At 43.6% G+C, this 23,301-nt stretch overlaps 2 protein-coding genes across 2 annotated transcripts in view; both read right to left on the reverse strand.

The window, feature by feature from the left end:
• LOC310996890 (uncharacterized protein) overlaps window positions 1–23,301 on the reverse strand; it is a 227,766-nt gene that overhangs the window by 71,499 nt on the left and 132,966 nt on the right. Inside the window, exon 12 of the mRNA XM_083986399.1 lies at window positions 22,585–22,758. Coding sequence (XP_083842525.1) covers window positions 22,585–22,758 — 174 coding nt within the window. The remainder of the gene's footprint in view (window positions 1–22,584; window positions 22,759–23,301) is intronic.
• LOC310997204 (protein NLRC3-like) lies at window positions 1,014–13,450 on the reverse strand (the record flags this gene model as incomplete). Its single annotated transcript, XM_083986881.1, has 4 exons — window positions 1,014–1,024; window positions 9,346–10,017; window positions 10,640–10,914; window positions 13,395–13,450. 4 exons carry the CDS (start codon window positions 13,448–13,450, stop codon window positions 1,014–1,016), a joined length of 1,014 nt encoding a protein of 337 aa, XP_083843007.1.

Consider the following 23,301-nt stretch of genomic DNA (forward strand, 5'->3'; position numbering starts at 1 on the left):
CCTTGTTGACAGCGTTCAGTGTCTCATCATCTGTTCAGAGCTGAAGAAGCTTCAGAAAGAACAAGTTCAGAAAGTGAAAGTCCAACAGCTGAAGCAACAGGAAGCAGGTTAAACAGTCACATACAACATTAATGCTTTGTCCAATTTGCTCAAAACTTCACGTGTGTGATGAAGGTCCGCCCCTGAGCTCATCTGCCCACATCTGGTGGATGAACGACAAATTGCGTTTTTTCGCTCCTGCCAGGTTTCATCTCCCTTCTCCCTTCTCGCCACAGCCCCTGCGTGCCTCAGGTCCACGGTGGCGCGGAGACGCGAGGGCCCGATCATCACCGCTTGCGGCTTTAATTCTGTTTATAACCTGTGGAGGGCAGCATTATGCTGGACAGCGTACAGCCTGCCGCAACATGAGAAGAAGAAGAAGAAGCTTGTACCGGCTGTAGCGCTGTTATTCTTCACTTTATTAGGTTTTAATATTTTTTCATGCGAGTAAGTAACCGTTTAGATGACCAACATGCGGTTAGTTTATCCACATGATGATGAAGTTGCTCTGACGACGTTCTCGGAGCAGTGACGCTCCACCAGCAGCAACCGTAGCGGAGCATCACCGAGGCAACAGCCCGGTCTGCGGAGCTGGTTGGCCGGGTAACAGCTTCGTCCCCGGGGTGAGACAGAGAGCCGATTAACTTAACTGCAGGTCTTTAGAGGTTCACCGCCGGCTAGTTTCATTCTCTTTAGATTAGTTATTGAATGTTTGTTTAGTTGTTGATTAGTTCGTTTGAATGAAAAGTGAAGCTTCATGTGTGAATTGGACAGAAGAGCAGCGCTGCCTTGGAGATGTAGACTACACAAATCACCACCTACAGATCAATAAATAAAACAATGAACCGATCGGTCTATAGCTATTCAATTAATTTTCTATACCGCTTATCCTGCACTAGGGTCACGGGTGAGCTGGAGCCTATCTCAGCTGACTTTGGGCGAGAGGCGGGGTACACCCTGGACAGGTCGCCAGTCTATCGCAGGGCTAACACATATAGACAGACAGCCATTCACACTCTCATTCACACCTATGGGCAATTTAGAGTCACCAATTAACCTAACCTGCAATGGGCAATTTAGAGTCACCAATTAACCTAACCTAATCAATTTAGAGTCACCAATTAACCTAACCTGCATGTCTTTGCATGTCTTTGGACTGTGGGAGGAAGCCGGAGTACCCGGAGAGAACCCACGCATGCACGGGGAGAACATGCAAACTCCACACAGAAGGGCCCCAGCCAGCCGGCGGGTTCGAACCCAGAACCCTCTTGCTGTGAGGCGACAGTGCTAACCACTGCACCACCGTGCCGCCCAGAGTTGTGAGTTTTTTTTTATTTTTTTTAATCTATCGACAGCACTAATTTATTTATTTTCTGTCTTGTGAGGGGGAGTTGGGCGTGGTTGATTTGCTGTAAAATGTTAATTGTTCTGTAACCTGAAAGAAGGCTAGAACTAAAGTGCTTAAAAAAACAAAACAGCCACATACAGAGAGAAAACAGCTCATTAATATTCATGAGAAGCTGCTGCTGCTTCAACACAGACGTAGTGACTCCACCTCTTAAACTCTGCCTGCTCCACCTGTAAGGACAAAGTGGAGACCAAAGTCCAACAGGTCCAGTCAGTGAACTGACCTCAGAGTCTCCAGTCTACAGTTTGGACTCTCCAGTCCAGTACACAGAGCCTTCACTGATGAATTATTCAGGTTGTTGTCACTCAGGTTCAGTTCTGTCAGGTGGGAGGGGCTGGACTTCAGAGCTGAAGCCACGACTTCACAGTGACTCTCTGAGAGTTGACAACGAGCAAGTCTGTGAAGAGAGAAAATAAAATGTGTCAGAATTAAATCAGCTTTACGCCGGGATTCCACTGGATGCGGAACGATTCTGAAACGGGTCCGCTACGGAACGGCTGCGTACTCCGACTCCGTCAACGCACACCGGTTCCGTCCGTGATGTTGATTGTTGCGGCTCCGCCGCACAGCGGGAACACGTGATCTCGCGATAAAGCGGGTTGTAGTTTCCATAAAGTGAACCACAAAATCAAAAACAACTAGAAAAAGCATTTCCAAGAATGGAAATGGTGTGACTGCTGAAAGCAGCTGAACGCTGTTGCAGAATTAGCAAATAGTGCAAGCAGTGATCACCATACAAATGTTTGACCAGAATTCAACATCACATAACAAGATTGCTCAGCCTGGATTCAAACTAGTGACCTTGGGGTTGGCAAGCTGCCACCTTACCAACCGGACTACAGACAGAGTTGTGGAGAACTCTCAGCATTGGGCTTAATGAGAGCAGAGAGCTCCCTGGCTGCATTTAAAAAATATTTAAAATTATTATCTAAGTCTCTTTGCATTTTTGACCAGAATTTTAGCCAGAAGACAAGTGTGGCTACAAAACTGGAGAAAATAATTTGTCTAGAGTTTAATTTGCAGAAAAAGTTAAATATTTGAAAAAGTATAAATAGTTAAAAAGAGAAAAGTAATGCCGATAAAGTTCAAAAAAAGCTGCACGTTTTGATATATGAATTGTTGAAATAGCACAACACCTAACACACTAACCATATGGCCACAGAGAACCTGAGTTACAATGAGCTTTATACTATGAGGAATCAAAGACTGTCCAATGACAGCTGAATAATTGGAATCAAAAGTCAAGCAATGATGTGAAATGACTGAGGCAGGAATCAAACCCATGACCATATGATCACTAAGCCTTTACTCTGCCACTCGGCTACAGAGAGCACATTGCTTACAAGACTGTTGTCATTCATTGTAATGTGATGATGTGCTGCAAACTGGTACGAGTAATCAAGGAGATAACAAACACCTGTAACCAATTGAAGGCGGGGGAGGAGAGCAGAATTCAACATAACATAACAAGAGTTCTTCCCTTGGATTCGAACCAGTGACCTTAGGGTTGGCAAGCAGCCACCCTACCCCCTACACTACAGTGGAGTTGTGGAGAAGAGAGGTTGAGACTTTGATGAATGTGAGATTTTTCAATGATGCTTAAAATAAAAAGAAATGAGTATAAATTAGCCACACCAAGTAAGAAGAGGACTTTTTTGTGACCTGTGACTATTTTTTGGTGAATTAAAATGAATTAAAAAGCACTTAACAGCAAGTTACAAAGTTGAGCTCCTTCTCCTGCTGCTATGAAAAAAATGCATTGGGCTGAATAAGAGCAGAGAGCTCCCTGGCTGCATTAAAAAAATATTTAAAATTATTATCTAAGTCTCTTTGCATTTTTGACCAGAATTTTAGCCAGAAGACAAGTGTGGCTACAAAACTGGAGAAAATAATTTGTCTAGAGTTTAATTTGTGGCTGTGCTGACAGTTTAGCCAGAAAAACTCTAGTATGTTTTTTTGCCTCTCTCCACTCTAGCACCACTCTAGCTCTGCTCGTTAGACGCAATACACACACATTATAAAGCTGAAAAAAATCAGAAAAAGTTAAATATTTGCAAAATATTTTAAATTATTATCTAAGTCTCTTTGCATTTTTGACCAGAATTTTAGCCAGAAGACAAGTGTGGCTACAAAACTGGAGAAAACAATTTGTCTAGAGTTTAATTTGCAGAAAAAGTTAAATATTTGAAAAAGTATAAATAGTTAAAAAGAGAAAAGTAATGCCGATAAAGTTCAAAAAAAGCTGCACGTTTTGATATATGAATTGTTGAAATCGCACAAAGTATGAAGGACTAGTATAAAACCGTAAAAAGGCGGAAGAAAATGGCCGAACAGAAGAACAATACACTAACTAGATAAAATAGCATTTCCTGATGGAAATGCGTGTGACTGCTGAAAGCAGCTGAACGCTGTTGCAGAATTAGCAAATAGTGCAAGCAGTGATCACCATACAAATGGTTGACCAAGGTAGGTATCGAACCCACAACCTCATGGTCAGCAGACTTTCACTCTGCCTCTAGGCCACAGTGTACACACAGTTGCAGAGACTGTTGTCTGTTGATGAACTGCACTCTGTCTCACTCTGAAGTTAAAGCAGATATCAGTGGAATGTTTTTGTTAATATAAGTCCTAAATAGTCCTATTTTCCGTCAGCAATCACTTACATGAAGTATTTCAGCCTAAACACGAGTCTCTCCGTCACTCTGCTCTGCTGTAACCCGAGGAGAAAATTTTCCTTGTGGGATACAAGTGTTATCCAATGAGGAGAGAGAACGGCATGAAGGGCTGTGTGTGCAGCCAAGGGATGCGCGTGAATGTGGTGACGTAGCACGAGGACCAATTGATGCCTGACAAGGGCGGGGGCTGCTAACTCATGGTGCGTTCAAAGAAACTCGTACTTTGTGTTTTTCCTTCCTGTGAAGTCATACCAGTTCGATCTGGTACGAGTTCACGGGTCGGAAGTTACGAGTGGCCGTTATAGGGAACTTTCACAGACAACAGGATGGTAAAAACACGAGCTACGGGTTACCTGGAACGCTACCAAGTCGTAGTTGTGACTTGAAGCTGTAACTTACGGTTTCAAAAGCCTGCCTTGAACGCAGCATTAGCCGAAACGGCCGTGAAGCTGATATCTGCTTTAACGAGCCCAAAGCTGTAGTTCCAATGCAAATCAATCTTAGTGCAGTGGTATAAACAAGAAACATGGTAACACAAACCAAGATTGAAAGAGGTAAAGAGAATAGGTGGGGGCGCATATGCATTATCAAGTTTGATCATGTGACCAGACCGAGTGGTATTGGTTAAAGTTCAAAGTGGCTGACACACTAACAAGACTGCTCAGGCGGAATTTGAACCTGTGACCTTGTGGTTGGATGGCAGGAACCTTATCCACTAGGCCATTCCAACACTTAAAGTTAAGTAGAGGTTGAGACTTTGATGAATGTGAGATTTTTCAATGATGCTTAAAGTCCCGCTCCCGCGACCCTTTTCGGCCATTTTAAAACCAGCTCATTAGCAATTCACCTCTGGGGGGTGGGCGGAGACTGCGCTGTTTTGCACCCGCCCAGCCACCTCCTCGCACCCCACCCCCCGGTTGCTGACAGCTGGACATTGTACAATTGACCCCTCGCCAACTCCTCCCACAAACGGCTATCGTCCAATCCTACGTTAGCAACCGTAACTACAGGCCTGGCAAGCTTTCCGCAGTGAGTCATTACGTTTGCTTTTGTGGACACATTTTGAGACTAAAAACGAAAAACATTCTCAGCATTGGGCTGAATGAGAGCAGAGAGCTCCCTGGCTGCATTTAAAAAATATTTAAAATTATTATCTAAGTCTCTTTGCATTTTTGACCAGAATTTTAGCCAGAAGACAAGTGTGGCTACAAAACTGGAGAAAATAATTTGTCTAGAGTTTAATTTGCAGAAAAAGTTAAATATTTTAAAAAGTATAAATAGTTAAAAAGAGAAAAGTAATGCCGATAAAGTTCAAAAAAAGCTTTTGATATATGAATTGTTGAAATAGCACAACACCTAACACACTAACCATATGGCCACAGAGAACTTGAGTTACAATGAGCTTTATACTATGAGGAATCAAAGACTGTCCAATGACAGCTGAATAATTGGAATCAAAAGTCAAGCAATGATGTGAAATGACTGAGGCAGGAATCGAACCCATGACCATATGATCACTAAGCCTTTACTCTGCCACTCGGCTACAGAGAGCACACTGCTTTCAAGACTGTTGTCATTCATTGTAATGTGATGATGTGCTGCAAACTGGTACGAGTAATCAAGGAGATAACAAACACCTGTAACCAATTGAAGGCGGGGGAGGAGAGCAGAATTCAACATAACATAACAAGAGTTCTTCCCTTGGATTCGAACCAGTGACCTTAGGATTGGCAAGCAGCCACCCTACCCCCTACACTACAGTGGAGTTGTGGAGAAGAGAGGTTGAGACTTTGATGAATGTGAGATTTTTCAATGATGCTTAAAATATAAAGAAATGAGTAAAAATTAGCCACACCAAGTAAGAAGAGGACTTTTTTGTGACCTGTGACTATTTTTTGGTGAATTAAAATGAATTAAAAAGCACTTAACAGCAAGTTACAAAGTTGAGCTCCTTCTCCTGCTGCTATGAAAAAAATGCATTGGGCTGAATGAGAGCAGAGAGCTCCCTGGCTGCATTTAAAAAATATTTAAAATTATTATCTAAGTCTCTTTGCATTTTTGACCAGAATTTTAGCCAGAAGACAAGTGTGGCTACAAAACTGGAGAAAATAATTTGTCTAGAGTTTAATTTGTGGCCGTGCTGACAGTTTAGCCAGAAAAACTCTAGAATGTTTTTTTGCCTCTCTCCACTCTAGCACCACTCTAGCTCTGCTCGTTAGACGCAATACACACACATTATAAAGCTGAAAAAAATCAGAAAAAGTTAAATATTTGAAAAAGTATAAATAGTTAAAAAGAGAAAAGTAATGCCGATAAAGTTCAAAAAAAGCTGCACGTTTTGATATATGAATTGTTGAAATAGCACAAAGTATGAAGGACTAGAAGAAGACCGTAAAAAGGCGGAAGAAAATGGCCGAACAGAAGAACAATAGTCACACTAATTAATTTAATCCAGAGGAGTAGTAGAGAAACAACGTGGTGCTGACCTGACTTGATTTTACAATCACTATCTCCTTGTCTATGGTGTAAACAGGGTGAAATGATGTCTGAAAACCTCCGAGCTGCTGACTTCAGGCCGGTCGCTGCCCATTACAACGTTTTCAAGGTGTAAAGCAGGAAATATGCTGTTAACTCTTTGACTGCCAGCCATTCTCACAGCAGCTTCCTCCAGCTTGCCAGGCATTTTCCAGCTTTTTGACTGATTTACGTAGACCCACCATATATTATGTACTGTTACTACATACACATTCAACCCATCAAAGGAAAGATGACGGTCTCTAGTTTCCAGCAAAAAACCTGTTTGTTTCTATCTTGTTCCAGTCTTGTGAAATTGGCGGTTGAATATAGGTTACTTTAGCCCAAAATGCCATTTTGGCACCAAAATCTTGAGAAAAAGAGGTTTTTGTGTCGGCTGTCATTTTCAGGTGAACCAGTACAATTGGCTCCATTATATTTTGATTTAGTGACGCCTCAGCATCTGTACAGTTGTTCTTGTAAACAACAACTAAATCAACACTGACAAATGACTTTTGATGACAAAAGACAAAACATTTAGCTACTGACACACACTACTGCAGCCTTTTTTCTTTCTTTTCTTTGAGTTACAACTTTTTCTTTCCTTTTTTTAGTGTGTGTGCGTGTGTGTTTGTGTGTGTGTCTGTGTGTCTGTGTGTGTATGTTCGGATCTGTTCGACAGGTTTTTGTAGCTGAAACACTGCGCTTTAGATCAGATCCAACTTCCTCTGGTCAGCAGGCAGCGGTCACTCACTCACTCTGTCTCACACACACACATCTACACACACAGCCCTCTGAACGTGCCCCCTGAACTCAGCCACAGACAGTACGCTGACGCTCACAACAGACACTCCCACCACCTTTAGCTCTCGTCACGTTCGCCGGCGCCGTCCGCTCCTCATCCACACTAGATCGCAGGATTTTCAAGCTGCTATCTGAGTGATTTCTCGCAAAATCTGGCGACTTTCCAAACGCTCTTGACGACTAACGACGGGCGATCAACGGGGTTGTTGTTACTAACGTTTGTGCTTTGTATCACGGAGCTGCACGGAGCTTCGACGAGCTGGCGCCGGCGGCCAGAGCGTCACACGGAGCGGCGCCACTGCAGTCAGACACCCGCTCCGCTCCGTGAGGGGGGAAAACACGCTATATTTTTTATATCTCTCAATCCAAATGTGTTTTTCTGCACTTTATTTTGATGATACAAATCTGATCTTCATTGAGGAGTAGGGCAAGACATTCAGCATGGCGTTGCAATTGAAAAAACGCTAAGACGAGATAACCCGTCTTTGGCAGTGAAAGAGTTAACACGGTGTATTTTATTTTGAAAATTAACCGGGTGTTTTATTTTGTATTTTGCCCACGATTTCCTGTCATACACGACCTGCTCTGTGCTGAGCTCTGCGTATGTGTTGCACCGGCTGCCGGATGCCGGTGCTGTTCCGGACCCACGACGCAGCAGTGGAGTCGGTGGACGCTCACACGGTGATTATAATTAATACGTAACGGCTCCGCCGCCGTACCGGAGCGGATCTGCAGCTGTTCCGCGTCCAGTGGAATTTAGGCGTTAGACTGTACAGTTGATGTATCTGATGACAGGATGTGATAAACACCTGAGGTTCAGGTCATCTTCTCAGTTCAGCAAGTGGAAGATGAAATGATCTCCAAGAGGCATAAAGTTAAACATGAAACACTGTTTTTCAATATTTTCATCAATATCAGTGTATTATTGTAGTTTTCTACAGTTTCAGAGTGAAAAGGGGAAACAAAGCAGCAGCAGCAGCAAAAGAATGGGAAACCCAGGAGACTTGAGCTCTCAGAGAACTTTGACCAAGAAATCAGACAAGAGATTTACTATTTACACATTGGGACAGTTTCCAAAGGGGGGGGGGGGGGATACTAGCTACTAACTATGCAGGGGGCCCAGACCTTTGCTGAGGGACCTTTTCCTTTTCTGGCAGTTTGAAAAGGTAAAAGATGGAAAAAAAATTATATAGTTTAAAAACGTAAATGTGTCATCTATAACTTCATGTGTTTTGGATCATTTCATCTTCCACTTGATGAGCTGTTCACATTAACAGACATTTAAACCAGGGGTGCACACATTTTTACATGACACTGTAACTGTTATGGTGATTAAACAGCAACAATCACAACCAGCTGAAGAATCAACATGTTGGAGCAAAGTCAAACTGAGGCCTTATCCACATGAAAACGGAGCTTCACCCAAAAAGATATTTTTCTTGTTTGTCTGTAAACACGACATAGTTTCCAGAAATATCTGTGTACACACGGATCTACTGAAAATGTAATACATCCACCAGGCCCGTGTGGAGCGTATGTGTCCCTGTAACTGCCACACATAAACACTTATAACAGAGAAGAAGAAGGAAAGCTTCTCCGCTCCATCTCCAAACACTATAAGTGGATTAATTAATTATGATTTTAAAATGATTAATTGAACAGGCCTCGTCTGGACTCACCCAGCCTTCCTGCAGTTCCTCACAGCGGGGATCAGTCTCCATCGTCCCTGATCTGATGTGTTGTACTTCTTTAGGTCCAACTCATCCAGAACCTGCTCTGACATCTGCAGCATGTAGGCCAGAGCTGAACACTGGAACTCAGAGAGTTCCTTCTCTGATCTGTTCTCTGACTCCAGGAACTGTTGGATCTCCTGATGAACTGACTGGTCCTTCATCTCTGTCAGACAGTGGAAGATGTTGATGCTTCTGTCAGGAGAGATTTGGTAACAGTTCATCTCCTTCAGGTTGTTGATGACTCTCTGGATGGTTTCTGGACTGTTGTCTGTCTGACCCAGCAGACCTCCTAACAGCCTCTGGTTGGACTCCAGAGAGAGGCCATGAAGGAAGCGAACAAACAGGTCCAGGTGACCGTTTCTACTGAGGAGGGATTTCTGCGTGGCTCCCTGCAGGAAGTCATCCAGGGTTAAATCAACATGTTGTTCTCCCAGGAAGTTCTCCAGGACCTGTGTGTTCCTGTTGGTGAAATAGTGGAACATGTAGACTGCAGCCAGAAACTCCTGAACACTCAAATGAACAAAGCAGTAGACTGTTTTCTGGAAGATCACACTCTCTCTTTTGAAGATCTCAGTACAGAGTCCTGAGTTCACCAAGGCCTCTGTGACATCCAGACCACACTGCTCCAGGTCTTCTTGGTAGAACATGATGTTTCCTTCCTCCAGCTGTTCAAACGCCAGCCTCCCCAGCTTCAGAAGAACTTCCCTGTCGGCCTCCGTCAGCTCCTGTGGACTCGTCTCATGTCCCTTACTAGAGGTCAATGGACGGTGGGTTTTTAATGCTCGAAAGAATGACAACCGTTTGGAGCCTGAAGAAGCTGATGATTGATTAATCACCTGATCACCTGTGAAAACAAAATGACATTGTTGTAAATTAACAATTTGAATATATTTTTGTTTTGGCAGCTGATCATCACAAACTTCATCACAAACTCTACATTTTGCTTTTCCAGGGGAAATTTCTAAAGAGACTGTTTAAAATGTTTTACATCTAGTCTATCAGCATGTCGATCAGAAGCATTAGTATTGGTATATTTCAGATTCAGATTCAGATTTATGATTTATTGTCCCCAGGGGGAAATACTTCATGTTATTAAAAGTAAAGATGTTCATGCTTCTCTGCAATATGATCGAATGTATTTGTTAATACCTGCGGTGAGAGGGATGAAGCAGTAGACCTCTGTGGGCTGTTACCTTTTTCTTTTTGTAATTTCCACACTTGAGGACTGGACACTGAGTTAAAGTCCTGCTATAACACAACCACCAACCTTATCATGCTGATAGTTAGTGAATGAAGTGTTCTCAGTAACAGAGGTGTTACCCTGGCCTGACGCCTGTGCACATCTGCTGCAGTAACATGATGCAGCTGAATGTGACTGGAGGCTGCACAGCCATCGGCCACTATCAGAGCTGAACTGGAGCAATAACAACAGTTAATAAAATGTCCTCTCCACCTCCATCACTCACCGTACTTGTTCTTCTTCCTCTTGGTCTGGACCAGCAGGAGGTGTGAGAACAGGTCCGTCGTGGTCTTGGGCAGCTCTCCTCTCTGGTCTGTGGTCAACATGTGCTCCAGAACTGTAGCACTGATCCAGCAGAAGACTGGGACTTGACACATGATGTGGAGGGTCCTGGACGTCTGGATGTGTGAGATGATTCTTCTGGACAGATCTTCATCACTGGACCTCCTCCTGAAGTACTCCTCTATCTGGGCGTCAGTGAAGCCTCGGACCTCTGTTACCCTGTCGACACATGTAGGAGGGATCTGATTGGCTGCTGCAGGTCTGGAGGTGATCCAGACCAGAGCCGAGGGAAGCAGATTCCCCTGGATGAGGTTTGTCAGCAGCACGTTGACTGATGACGTCTGTGTGACGTCAGACACAACCTCCCTGTTGTTGAAGTCCAGTGACAGTCGGCTTTCATCCAGGCCGTCAAAGATGAAGAGAAGTTTACAGACAGCCAGCTGCTCTGCTGTGACCTTCTGTAATGTTGGATGGAAAACATGGAGCAGCCTGAGAAGACTAAACCGCTGATCTCTGATCAGGTTCAGCTCCCTGAACGAAAGCAGAACCAGCAGACTGACATCTTGGTTCTCCAAGCCCTCGGCCCAGTCCAGAGTGAACTTCTGCACCGAGAAGGTTTTTCCAACGCCAGCGACGCCGTTGGTCAGAACCACTCTGATGGGTCTCTGTTGGACAGGTGAGACCGTAGAGACTTTGTCTCTCCGTTGGACAGGTGATACCATAGAGACGTCCTCTCTCTGTTGGACAGGTGAGACCTTAGAGACTTTGTCTCTCCGTTGGACAGGTGAGACCGTAGAGACGTCCTCTCTCCATTGGACAGGTGAGACCGTAGAGACGTGTCTCTGTTGGACAGGTGAGACCGTAGAGATGTCCTCTCTCTGTTGGACAGGTGAGGCCGTAGAGACGTCCTCTCTCTGTTGGACAGGTAAGTCTTTAAAGATTTCGTTGCACTTGATTGGAGTGTCATGGAGGGTCTTCTTCTTGGACGTTGTCTCCAGCTGTCTCACCTCATGTTGGGTATTAACCTCTTCACTCTGTCCCTCTGTGATGTAGAGCTCAGTGTAGATCCTGTTGAGGAGAGTTTCACTTCCTGTTCCACTTCCTGTTCCCTCAGTTCCTTCAGTCACTCGTTCACATCTGCTCCTCAGACTGATCTTATGTTGATCTAAAACCTCCTGCAGACCACGATCTGCTGAGAGACAAGAGACAGAGTCAGACTGAAGACATTTCATTACACACTGATGACTTATCTCTCATTCTATCCCTCACTCAGTGTATAAAAGATGTCAGACAAAACAGAAATACTCGTTCTTTGGTGCCCAGGCTCAGAGACAGAAAATTGCAGCACATCTCAATTCTCTGTCTCTTGACAGCAAAGTTGAAGCAGGGAATCTGGGTTATCAACAGCAAAATTTGTGGTTAAAGTCACTTTAACCACATTACAAGATAAGCATTCTACCATCTCACGTGTGCACATGTGCGAGTTTAAGTGTGTGTGTGGTGAAGATGGCTCAATACATGTGATTGTTTACTTGCACTTTTATTAGGGCCCGAGCGATGACAAGCGCCTTGAAATTTTTAAAAATCCCTCCCCATAGGGTTTTTTTTGGAGTTGGAACATGAAAATCGGTACACATGTGTAAGTTGTCAAGACGCACATGAAAGTCTCTTGCCCCATTGGTCTACTCCAAACAGGAAGTCAGTGTAGCATGTATAAATGTACAGTTTTGATAATAGTTATTAATATTAGGCTAGACCCACAGAAGAAGTTAGCTCGGCTCAGGGAGGAAATGAGGTAATGAAACACCACACAGAGATGGGGTAGTTGCGTAGAAAATAGGTACCATGTATTTAGAAAACAAACAATGAAAACACAAAATTACTGCAAATATAACTTAAAGAAAATATAATTGTATTTAAATAAAAATAAATAAACTACTCAACTACTCAAATTGAGGATAAAGAAAAGAAACTCAAAAGAAATCCCACAAGTTTTATTCTTCAGAGCCCAGCGTCCCACCCCCAAAGTCTGGATTGAGTCCTCGTTGCCAGATTGGGACTGGGGGGATGTGCATGTGTGATAGGGAGCAGAAGGAAGGGGGGGTTGTGTGTGGGGAATGTGTGGTGCGAAGGGTACTGGCTGACTCCAGGGAGCCTCCTACCTGACCCGGCAGGAGCAAAGTGAACTGGGGGGGAATCGCTGATCACTTTTCAGTCAAGACTCTTGGGTAGCTCGCCATCACAATCATCACATGATCATCATCATCATCATCGTCTCCATTGCCACCTGGCCAGTTCGGTGCAGACGGCGCGGTCGAAACCCCCAGAACCCCGCAGCGGACCCAGCGGCGGTCGGCTCCTGCAGCACGAAACCACCGACGTGTGTGGCTGGACCGGAAGAGACCGGAAGTTACGGCGGCTTCCGTTTACTAGTACAGGGCAGTGACCCGTCACGTGATCGGTGACGTTGTGGGAGTTCAGGTAATACCGTGATATTAAGGAAGAGGGAAAACAGAAAAGACTGCTTCCTCCACCCGGGTTACATCAGCCATTTTGATTTTAACTCGTCATTTTGGCGTGAGTCCCACACGTTGTATTTTAATTAACTTGTCCTAGGGATTTTGTCCAATTGACTTCAAATTGATTACAGATCATCGGGAGACTATGCTGATCAAAAGTTATTAAAAGCTTTTCTCTACGTCAAGGGGCGTGGCCTCAGGTCCGCTGTGGCATGGGGTCGCGAGGGCCTGTTCATCGCCGCTTGCGGCTTTAACTTTTCCATTGTATACTTTTGTATGCCTGTTGTGAAGCACTGTCTGCCTTGTACATGAAATGTGCTTTATAAATAAAGTTTGAACTGAATTGAATTGAATTGAAGACAGAGAGTCTGCCAATCTGATCTGATTATTTTCATCAGCTAAATTGCAACAAAGAGAAAGTTTGAATGTTGCTGTGTGATGGAACAATGACTCTCTGACATCAGATCCTGGTTTTAGAAATGACCACATCAGCAGACAGATGTTCAGTCTCCCTCCTCTGATTGGCTGTCTGCAGCTCACCTCTGGTTCTGGGTCTTTGTCCACACTGGGGACAGGAGGGGGGTCCTGAAGAACCAGACTGGTCCCAGTCTGAGGTGAAGCACTGTCTGCAGAACCAGTGTCCACAGCTGGTGGAGACTGGATCCTTCAGGACGTCCCGACAGAGACCACAGCTGGACAGCTGCTGGTCCACAGAGACACCACTCCTCTTCCTCCTGTCAAGACATTTCTGTGTCACTAACATGTCACAGTTTTTACTTGGATTTTATTTTAGAAATAAGTCTTGCTTTTCTTTTAGGGTGAAATAGAAACTGGTGGAGTCGACCTTTCTTCCGATTATTGATTACGGTGATGTGTTATATATGAATGCCTCCGTTCAACGCCTCCACATGCTGGATAGTGTGTATCATGGTGCTCTGAGGTTTATTACAAACTGTGGAGCTCTAACTCATCATTGTGTCTCGTACAGTAAAGTAAATTGGCCATCTTTATGTGCGCAGGCTCGGCCGTTGGTATGTGCTGATTTACAAGGCCATTCTTGAGATGATTCCATCTTATTTATCATCCCTTCTCATCTTGACTAACAGGGCCGACAGTCTCCGCTCTCAGGACTTTTGTCATTTTACTGTTCCTAAGGTGAGAACAGAAACGGGGAAGAAAGCTTTTAGATTTTCTGCTCCGAGTACATGGAGCAGTTTGCAGTCAGAGCTCAAACTCCAAAGTCTGGTATCTCTGAATGTGTTCAAGTCCATGATAAATTCCATCACATCCAGGCTTCAGGAGTGCAAATGTTTCACTTGAGTGCAAATGTTTGACTAATCCTGTAAATTTCAACTAATTTTGAAAATTCAATTTTTTTTTGTTTTTTTTTGTTTTGTGTCTTTGATTAAAGCAGAAGTAAGCGATATTTTTGTGTTAATATAAGTCTTAAATAGTTGTATCTTCCGACAGCAATCACTTCTATAGAGTGTTTGGTCTGAAACACGGGTCTGTCAGTCACTCTGCTCTGCTGTAAACCGAGGAGAAAACCGTCCTTGTATCCTACAACCTTTGTCCAATGAGGAGAGAGAACGGCATAAAGGGGCAGTCCTCTCTGTGTGTGCAGCCAAGGGATGCGCGTGAATGTATTGACGTAGGGACGAGGGCGGGGGCTGCTAACTCCATCTGCTGACAGGAAGTTAGACAAAACCACCGGATCGCTTACTTCTGCTTTAATGTGACTGTGTTTAAACTATGTGCTGTCATTCTTGGCCAGGTCTCTCTCAGGGGTCAGTAAGCAGAGGGAAAACAAGAAAAGAGCGGAGAGAGGGCTGTACTATGTGTGCTTGCTCTGTCCTCGTAGTGGAATGATTTTTTGTATTGTCCCTAATAAGAGACAATAAAAGTCTAAAGTCTAAAGATAACAGATTCATATGATACTGATAAAGAAGGAACTCTGGGTCACTTATGCATTGATCCTGTCAGTCATATTGTTCCACACCGCCTCTGTTACCTTGTTAATGGCAGCAGTTTATCTTTTTCTTATACATCATAAATCTCCATAAGGAGTGCTTCCTGGTTTCTCCATTTCAATTATCTCAGTTTCCTTCACATGAATCTAATGACTGAATCATCTTCAGCTCAGAAACTGTCTCTTACTGTGACTCTGAGGGTCCAGGTTCATGTCCGAGGTCTGGAGGATGCCCTTTAGACCAGTGACTCTTCACAGACGGACAGATGGATCCTGGAGACTCAGCTCTGTGATCCTGACCTCTGCAAAAACAACACACTTTTTTTTTCAAATCAAAAACAAAATTGAGTAATGGACATGATTTGTTCATTTTGTGGATGTTAATTGAATCCGTACGTCATCACTGTGTCTAAATACTATCCCCTGAATTACATTGTTGTTGTTGCAATAAACATTATCGTGCTTTCTGACTTCATATGTGATTAGCAACTAAAACATTATAGCCTGTTTGTTGCAGTGTAAATAGCACTTCACTCAAACATGGTCTAATATATTTACATTTTCAATAATAACTATAGTATGTCATCATTTCAATATTTGTATGTTCTACCATGTAAAAATAAGCTCATTGGCTCCTACTGAAGACGTGAATCTGTGTAAACTGTTATTTCCTGTTCTAGTCACGTTGATTACAGCAGCTGAACACACTGAACTCTGACCCAGAGACAGTTGGGACGTTTGTAGCAGCTCTCTTACTGTGATTCTGAGGGTCCAGGTTCACGACCGAGGTCTGGAGGATATTCTTTGGACCAGTGACTCTTCACAGACGGACAGATGGATCCTGGAGACGCTGCTCCATCTTCCTCTTCCTCCACATTAACACTCATATTCAGGATTTCTGTCTCTGATAAAAACACACACGCACACATATTAAAGCAGAAGTGAGTGATCCGGTCGTTTTGGCTAATGCTGCGTTCCAGGCAGGCTTTTGAAATCGTAAATTACAGCTTCAAGTCACAACTTACGACTTTGTAGCGTTCCAGGCAACCCACTCGTGTTTTTCCGACCTGTTTTACCTGTGAAAGTCACTATAACGGCCACTCGTAACTTCCGACCCGTGAAATCGTACCAGTACGTCTTTTTGTACAGTCTATGTACCAGATCGAACTGGTACGACTTCACAGGTCGGAAAAAAAACGAGTTTCCTTTAACGCACCATAACAGTCCTCGTCCCTACGTCGCCACATTCACGGCGTTCCTTGGCTGCACACACAGCCCTGCATGCCGTTCTCTCTCCTCATTGGATAAAAACTGTAGGATACGATAAATGTTTTCTCCTGGGCTCAGAGCAGAGCAGAGTGACTGAGAGACCCGTGTTTCAGACCAAACACTCTATAGAAGTGATTGCTGTCGGAAGATATAACTATTTAAGACTTATATTAACACAAATATATCACTTACTTCTGCTTTAAAACAAGTCAAGTTGACTGCAGCAGCTCCTATTTACACCCCTCCCCCCGTCTTCTCAAAAAGAAAAAAAAAACTTCACTTGGCCACTTTTCATGTGTATTATTGAATCTCACTTCCTGTTTTTTCTTCCTTTTCTCTCTGCGTCGACTAAAGCTCACTGTGACTATTATTCCCTCCACAGTCCACAGGTACAAACTGACTCACACACTCTCACACTTCAACAATGTGACTATTAAGAAATAATAATAATAATAATAATAATAATAATAATAATAATAATAATAATAATAATAATAATAATTAAAGCCGCAAGCGGCGATGGCGGGCCCTCGCTCGCCCATGCCGCCGCGGGGCCTGAGGCACGCCGGGGCCGTGGCGCGGAGCAGAAATGGAGAAAAAACCCCGGAAGGAGGCCAAAAACGCAATGTTTCGTTCATCCACCAGGGGGCGGTCACCGCATGTGGTGTGGTGCGTTCAGGGGCGGCCCCTCATCACTCGTGTGAAGTTTGGAGTGAATCGGACAAAGCATGAGGGAGTTATGAGCAGTTAAAGGTTCGTCCACTAGGGGGCAGTAATGGGATGCGTGCAGGTGCGTTCAGGGTCAGTCCCTCATCACACATGTGAAGTTTCTTGGAAATCGGACATAGCATGAGGGAGTTATGAGCAGTTAAAGGTTCGTCCACTAGGGGGCAGTAATGGGATGCGTGCAGGTGTGTTCAGGGTTAGCCCCTGATCACACATGTGAAGTTTCGTGGAAATCGGACAAAGCATGAGGGAGTTATGAGCAGTTAAAGGTTCGTCCACTAGGGGCAGTAATGAGATGCGTGCAGGTGTGTTCAGGGTCAGCCCCTGATCACACATGTGAAGTTTCGTGGAAATCGGACAATGTTGATGCAAAAAATGGCACTTCCTGCTACCACCGGGGGGCGCTATGAGTTACGTGGGAAGTTAATATATCGGGACGTTCAGGGCGGAGCCATCATCATGTCCAGCAAGTTTGAAGTTGATTGGATGAAGTATGTGGGCGTGAGAGCCACACGTATGTACATGGCGAGAACGCCATAGTGAATTGAGCGCTGGCAGCCACGCCCTTTGACCTACGGACTCACGGAGCACAAGATAAGCTCAGCTAGGTCTGGAGATGTGGTGTACCTAATTTGAACTTGATCGGGCGAACGCTCTGGGAGGAGTTAAGTTTAGGCGGGAAAAATCAAAACCAAAATGGCCGACTTCCTGTTGGGTTGAGGTCATAAGGTCAAGAGGATTTTTTGTATATCTGGGTATAATACAGATGTGTACCGAATTTTGTGTGTGTACGACAAAGTAAGACGAATGGCGATGCCATTGACATGTGTTTGTAGGGGGCGCTATTCAGCCATTTGGCCACGCCCATTTCCAACGACTTTAAAATATCAAAATTTTCGCGAGGCCTGATGTGCATGCCAAAATTCACGCGTTTTGGGGCATGTTGAGGCCCCCAAAAATGCGATTTTAGGGAGAATATAATAATAAACATAGCAATTACAATAGGGCTTTCGCTGGGCGACTTGCAGTCGCCGCTCGGGCCCTAATAATAATAAAATAAAAAGTAATGTTAACACTCAACTGCCTCCAATTTCAGTTTCACTTTCCGACTGCTTTAAAATGGCGTCTGGACTCGCTGAATACCTGCAGACGTCCAGTATTGTATCTGGACTTTGACACCTGTGCTGCTCCAATAGCGGTTTGACTCGCCCTCCGCTCTTGGTACTTAATAAGTTACAGTGAAGGGAAAGTGATAAAACTGCCTTCGTTCACTGACAGCCCAGACATCACTTCCGTGTCCAATGGCAGGATATTCAGTATAGAAACAACAGGCAGAACCGGGTCAAAAACACCGCGGGAGCTTTCATTTATGAATAAATAAACATATAGACTATATTCATGTATATGAATATATATATATATTTTTTTAACTGTAAAAAGAAAGAGAGAGAGAGAAGATGAACGTAACGTGGGACGAAAGTAACAAAGCGATTTTGTCTCTCACATAGCCTACAAGTCTGATGTCTAACTTTGTCAGCATGTAGGCTACATCTTGTATGACCTAACAGAACTGCAAAACATCTTGAGGTTATGTCTTACTTTGACCGAGTTACGTTCAAGAACCAGCTGTTTTCGGACGGCGTACTGTGTCCTGTTGTAATTCTCTCTGACCGATTAGAGATAGTGTTGCCTCTTTCTCACTGAACTCCATGCTGTCGCTCCTCTCTCCTCCTCTGTCTCACTGAGGGGCGGGGCTGCCTCGCGCCGTGCGCTGTGTCTGTGAGAGCGCGTGTACGAGCGCGCGCCGCTGCATCATAGGTTTATAACTCATAGACTGTATAACTCCATGTGCTGCAGACGTGAATGTGGAGCGACTAAAACCTTGGTGAGTTATAAAGCCATCAACATGACTTCCCAGTGGTGCCTGCTAACAACTCAGCCTACCACTTATTCCACATGCTTAAATATGAGTCATATTTCAGTGCTTGTTTGACTAACACTAGCTACTTAGAGCACAGTAAAATTAAAGTAACACTGTGAAGCTGCTGCAGTCATCTTGTTAAGAACAGGCTAATGACAGCTGTCTGTGTTTATCTTGTCACAAATCACAAAAACTTCTAATTGAGACAAACAAGTCCCAAGCAAGCCCCTGTCTAACATGAGGCTACCTGAATGTAGTGAAACACAGCAGCAACAGGAGGAATCACTCATTCAATTTAGTTGTCGTGAAATTTGTAATTTGTTCCCAGATTAAATTTATTCTGATTTTGCTGTTAAACTTTGCTGTTCTTACTGTAGAAACATGTAGCCTAGTGTAGATTAGCAGTGAATAAACTCATGTTGGCAATAATTTGTTGACACAAAAGAAATGGCAATTAAGAGATACAGACAGCTTTTACGGAGTGGATAAACTTCAAATAATCTATTCATTCTCCATCATCCTCCTCATCAGACCCTGTAACCCATAGAAACAATCCTGATTGAAATGCCTTATTACTGTAAGATACACATTAACAACTGACGAATATGAAACATCAGACAAAAAGTCTCTTTCGACATTATAAGTTAGGCTATTATATTTTTTTGTGTGACTATATGATAAGTTAGGCTATTTTATATTTCCACATGTAAATTGTTTGCTCTGACATGTTGCCACTGCTAAAATAGTCTATTTACTGGCCCCATTCGTTCATTCTCTTAGTACAAAAACAGAAATCCTGTGCATTTACACGTAGCACTTGTACAAAAACAAACAAAAATCTTGTGCATTTAGCACTTGTATACAGTAAGCCTACGTAAAAATAAAGTACAAAAATATACAAATGAGAAGTGCATCACTCAGCCACAGCATCATTTCTCTGTACTGGATCAGGCCACAGGACTTCATCCTCAACTGGCTCATATAGTATACTATAACATATATGTTCCCTCACATCATTGGACACAAGTGTGATTAGTTTTGAGTTGTTGTGTTCAACCGGTGACACCTGCGCTTTACAGTTTTTCTCAATTTGACTAAATACAAAAGAACTAATCAAAGTAACAAGCAACAGGTGAGGAGACAGGAGGGCAAAGAAACCTGATTGGTGGAGACACACAAGGAACAGGGCAGGGCTGACGAGATGTAACACAGGACAGGTGTGCAAGGAGAGTGGAGGGAAAACACAGGAAGTGACACTAGAACAAAAAGCACAAGAACTGAACTACAAAATAAAACAGGAACGGAAGAAAGAATTGACTTCCAGAGGTTACAACACGTGCATGCCCCCTCTGCATCAACAACTCAACAGTAGAGAGGGTGGAAAACATCAAGTTCCTGGGAGTCCAGATCTCGCAGGACCTGAGGTGGAGCAAGAACACCTCTGGGATTGTGCTGAGGGGCCAGTGGAGATTGCACTTCCTGAGGAGGCTGAAACAAGCCTCCCTCCCCACCAACATCCTCAGGATCTTCTACAGAGGCGTGGTGGAGAGCGTACTGACCTACTGCATCTCGACTTGGTTCCCCAGCTGCAGTGTGTCAGACCAAAAAGCCCTACAGAGGATAGTCAGGGGAACAGAGAGGGTCATCGGAGTTTCCCTCCCCTCTGTCCAGGAACTCTTCTACAGCCGGTGCAGGAGCAGAGCCCTGTCACTTGTCATGGGACAGCTCACACCCTCTTCACAAGCACTTTGAGCTGCTGCCTTCTGGCAAACGGTTCAGAAGCATCAAGTGCAGAACCACCAGGTTGTCCAACAGCTCCCTACCATGAGCATTTATTTGCACTTAACTGTTTTCTCTTTTTTTTCCTTTTCTCTTCTATTTATTTATCCAGATTCTTATTCTATTCTAATTCTAATTTTTACTCTACATGTTATAAGTGAGTGGGTATGTGTGGGGGAAATGGAGGTGGGGGGGGGGGAGTGTGTGTTGTATTTCGAGTCTCTGAGAAACGTCATCTCATTTTGTCTACACTACACTGTAATGTAGTAAACTGATAAAGTAAAGACCTTTGACCTTGACCTTAAAAGGGCCCACGACCATTAAGACATTTAGATAGATAGATTCTTCGTCTTCTTTTTTACCTCCATCAGGTAACTTGTGTGTAAATATGCAGCTGCTGATTGAGGCAAGTGTTTACTAAACATTATTGTAATGCATTGTTGGATTTAAACAGGCTTCACCACACAAACAGGTTCTTTTGTAGGGATCAGTTGTTACTAAATATTTACACCCTGTAACTGCCAGATGTAACTGTTTACTGCGTTGTAAACTGATCAAACTTAAAGTGAAGAATAAAAGATGTGACTGTAACTTGATCATGGTGTAAATCCTGAAGATTTTAAATTGAATTTCAAAGACAGAAACTAACAACAATAACAACAACAAAAACAGGTTTGCAAGAAAGAGCTAAGACACAAGTTTGGAAGAAGAAAATAATCATATCAATACAAGTTTCATAATTCTTAATCTGTCTTTATTGCATTAGATCATACATGTTTCATATATATCTACATATAAATGTGAATTTGTACACTACAATCTGTTAGAAAATACCCGCAATGCTCCAAAAGCCATAGCACTAAAAAACAGTTACCAGATGATTATTGCATTAAATTGAGATCAGGCCTCTCTCTCTCTCTGGTCTGTAGAGAAGAAGCAGAAGTTTTAGGGAGGTGATGAGTCACAAACCCATTCAGTGATGTCATATCTTAACAGGTTCACCTGTTCACAAACATTTTCTCTTCACTGCTGCACTTTACATTTTATTTTACTTCCACAATCGTCAGCTGTGGGAACAGCAACAGATCAAATTCACCACAGAGTCTCCAGTCGAAAGTCTGGACTCTTCTCAAGGTCATGAAGCTGCTGCAGAGCTGAAGAGTTCAGGTTGTTTCCTCTCAGGTCCAGGTGTCTCAGGTGGGAGGGGTTGGACTTCAGAGCTGAGACCAGAGAAGAACAGCTGGTCTCTGACAAACTGCAGTAGCTCAAGCTGAATAAAGAATAAAATAAAATCAGATGTGTCCTGATCAATGATCAGTGAATAAAATGAGCAGACGGACTTTGTCCTTCTGCTGCCACATGATGATGATCCTGTTGGTCTAAAACACTGACTACAACACTGAGATTCAGGACTTGATCAAAGTTTAAAGGTCCAGTCTTTGTCCTGGTCTCAGGAAAACACACACGCACGCACGCACGCACGCACACACACACACACACACACACACCTTAAGTGACCAGACTATTGATTATCAATGAGGACTAAAGTGAAATGAGCGGAAAGTATCATTCTCAGTGTGAGAGAAGAACAACTGGAAACATGAGACAACAACTATTTCAAACGTCCTTCATCCATTAAATAAAATTTCTGAGTGAAGATCAATCAGGTTCAGTTGTTGATCAACAGTAACAGTCAGTGAACTGACCTCAGACTCTCCAGTCTACAGTCTGGACTCTCCAGAAAACCACTCAGATCCTTCACTCCTGAATCCTGCAGCTTGTTGTGGCTCAGGTTCAGTTTTCTCAGGTGGGAGGGGTTGGACTTCAGAGCTGAGACCAGAGAAGAACAGCTGATCTCTGACAACCTGCAGCGGATCAATCTGAATAAAGAATAAAAGCAGTGAGTTGAGGACCTCAAGTGGCCTCCATCATTCATACATGGAGGCAGTTTAGGTCAGTTAGGGCCACTCTGCCATATAGGCCAGATTGGTGGAGGCTGCAGCAATGCTTAAAGCCTTTGGAAACCTGACTATATATAGTAAAAATGCTTATATTATATCAAAGTCAAGTGCCTCATTAAGCATCCACAAAAGTCTGAGTGACAATAACTATTCATAACTATTAGAAAACCTGGTTTAAAGACAGCTCATTTTGCTATTGAGGCACTATTGAGGCCTCTGGTCAGGACAGTGTGGGCGTGGCAGATAACGCTATGATTGAGTGCTCCATGCTCCATTGTCATAGCAACACGTCAATAGCGACCATTCCTCAGCGGAGGACGTGCATCGATTGATTGATGCTATTTAGCAGCTAACTAGACTACCAGCTTCATTTTGGAGCGTCATAACCGTCTGTGGTCGTAGTCTCACAGGAAAAAAAAGCTTTTAACCGTCACTCCAGGATCACGTTCCCCAGGTGTGTGA

This window comes from Trachurus trachurus, assembly GCF_905171665.1.
Source record: "Trachurus trachurus genome assembly, chromosome: 14".
Classification (NCBI taxonomy): domain Eukaryota; kingdom Metazoa; phylum Chordata; class Actinopteri; order Carangiformes; family Carangidae; genus Trachurus; species Trachurus trachurus.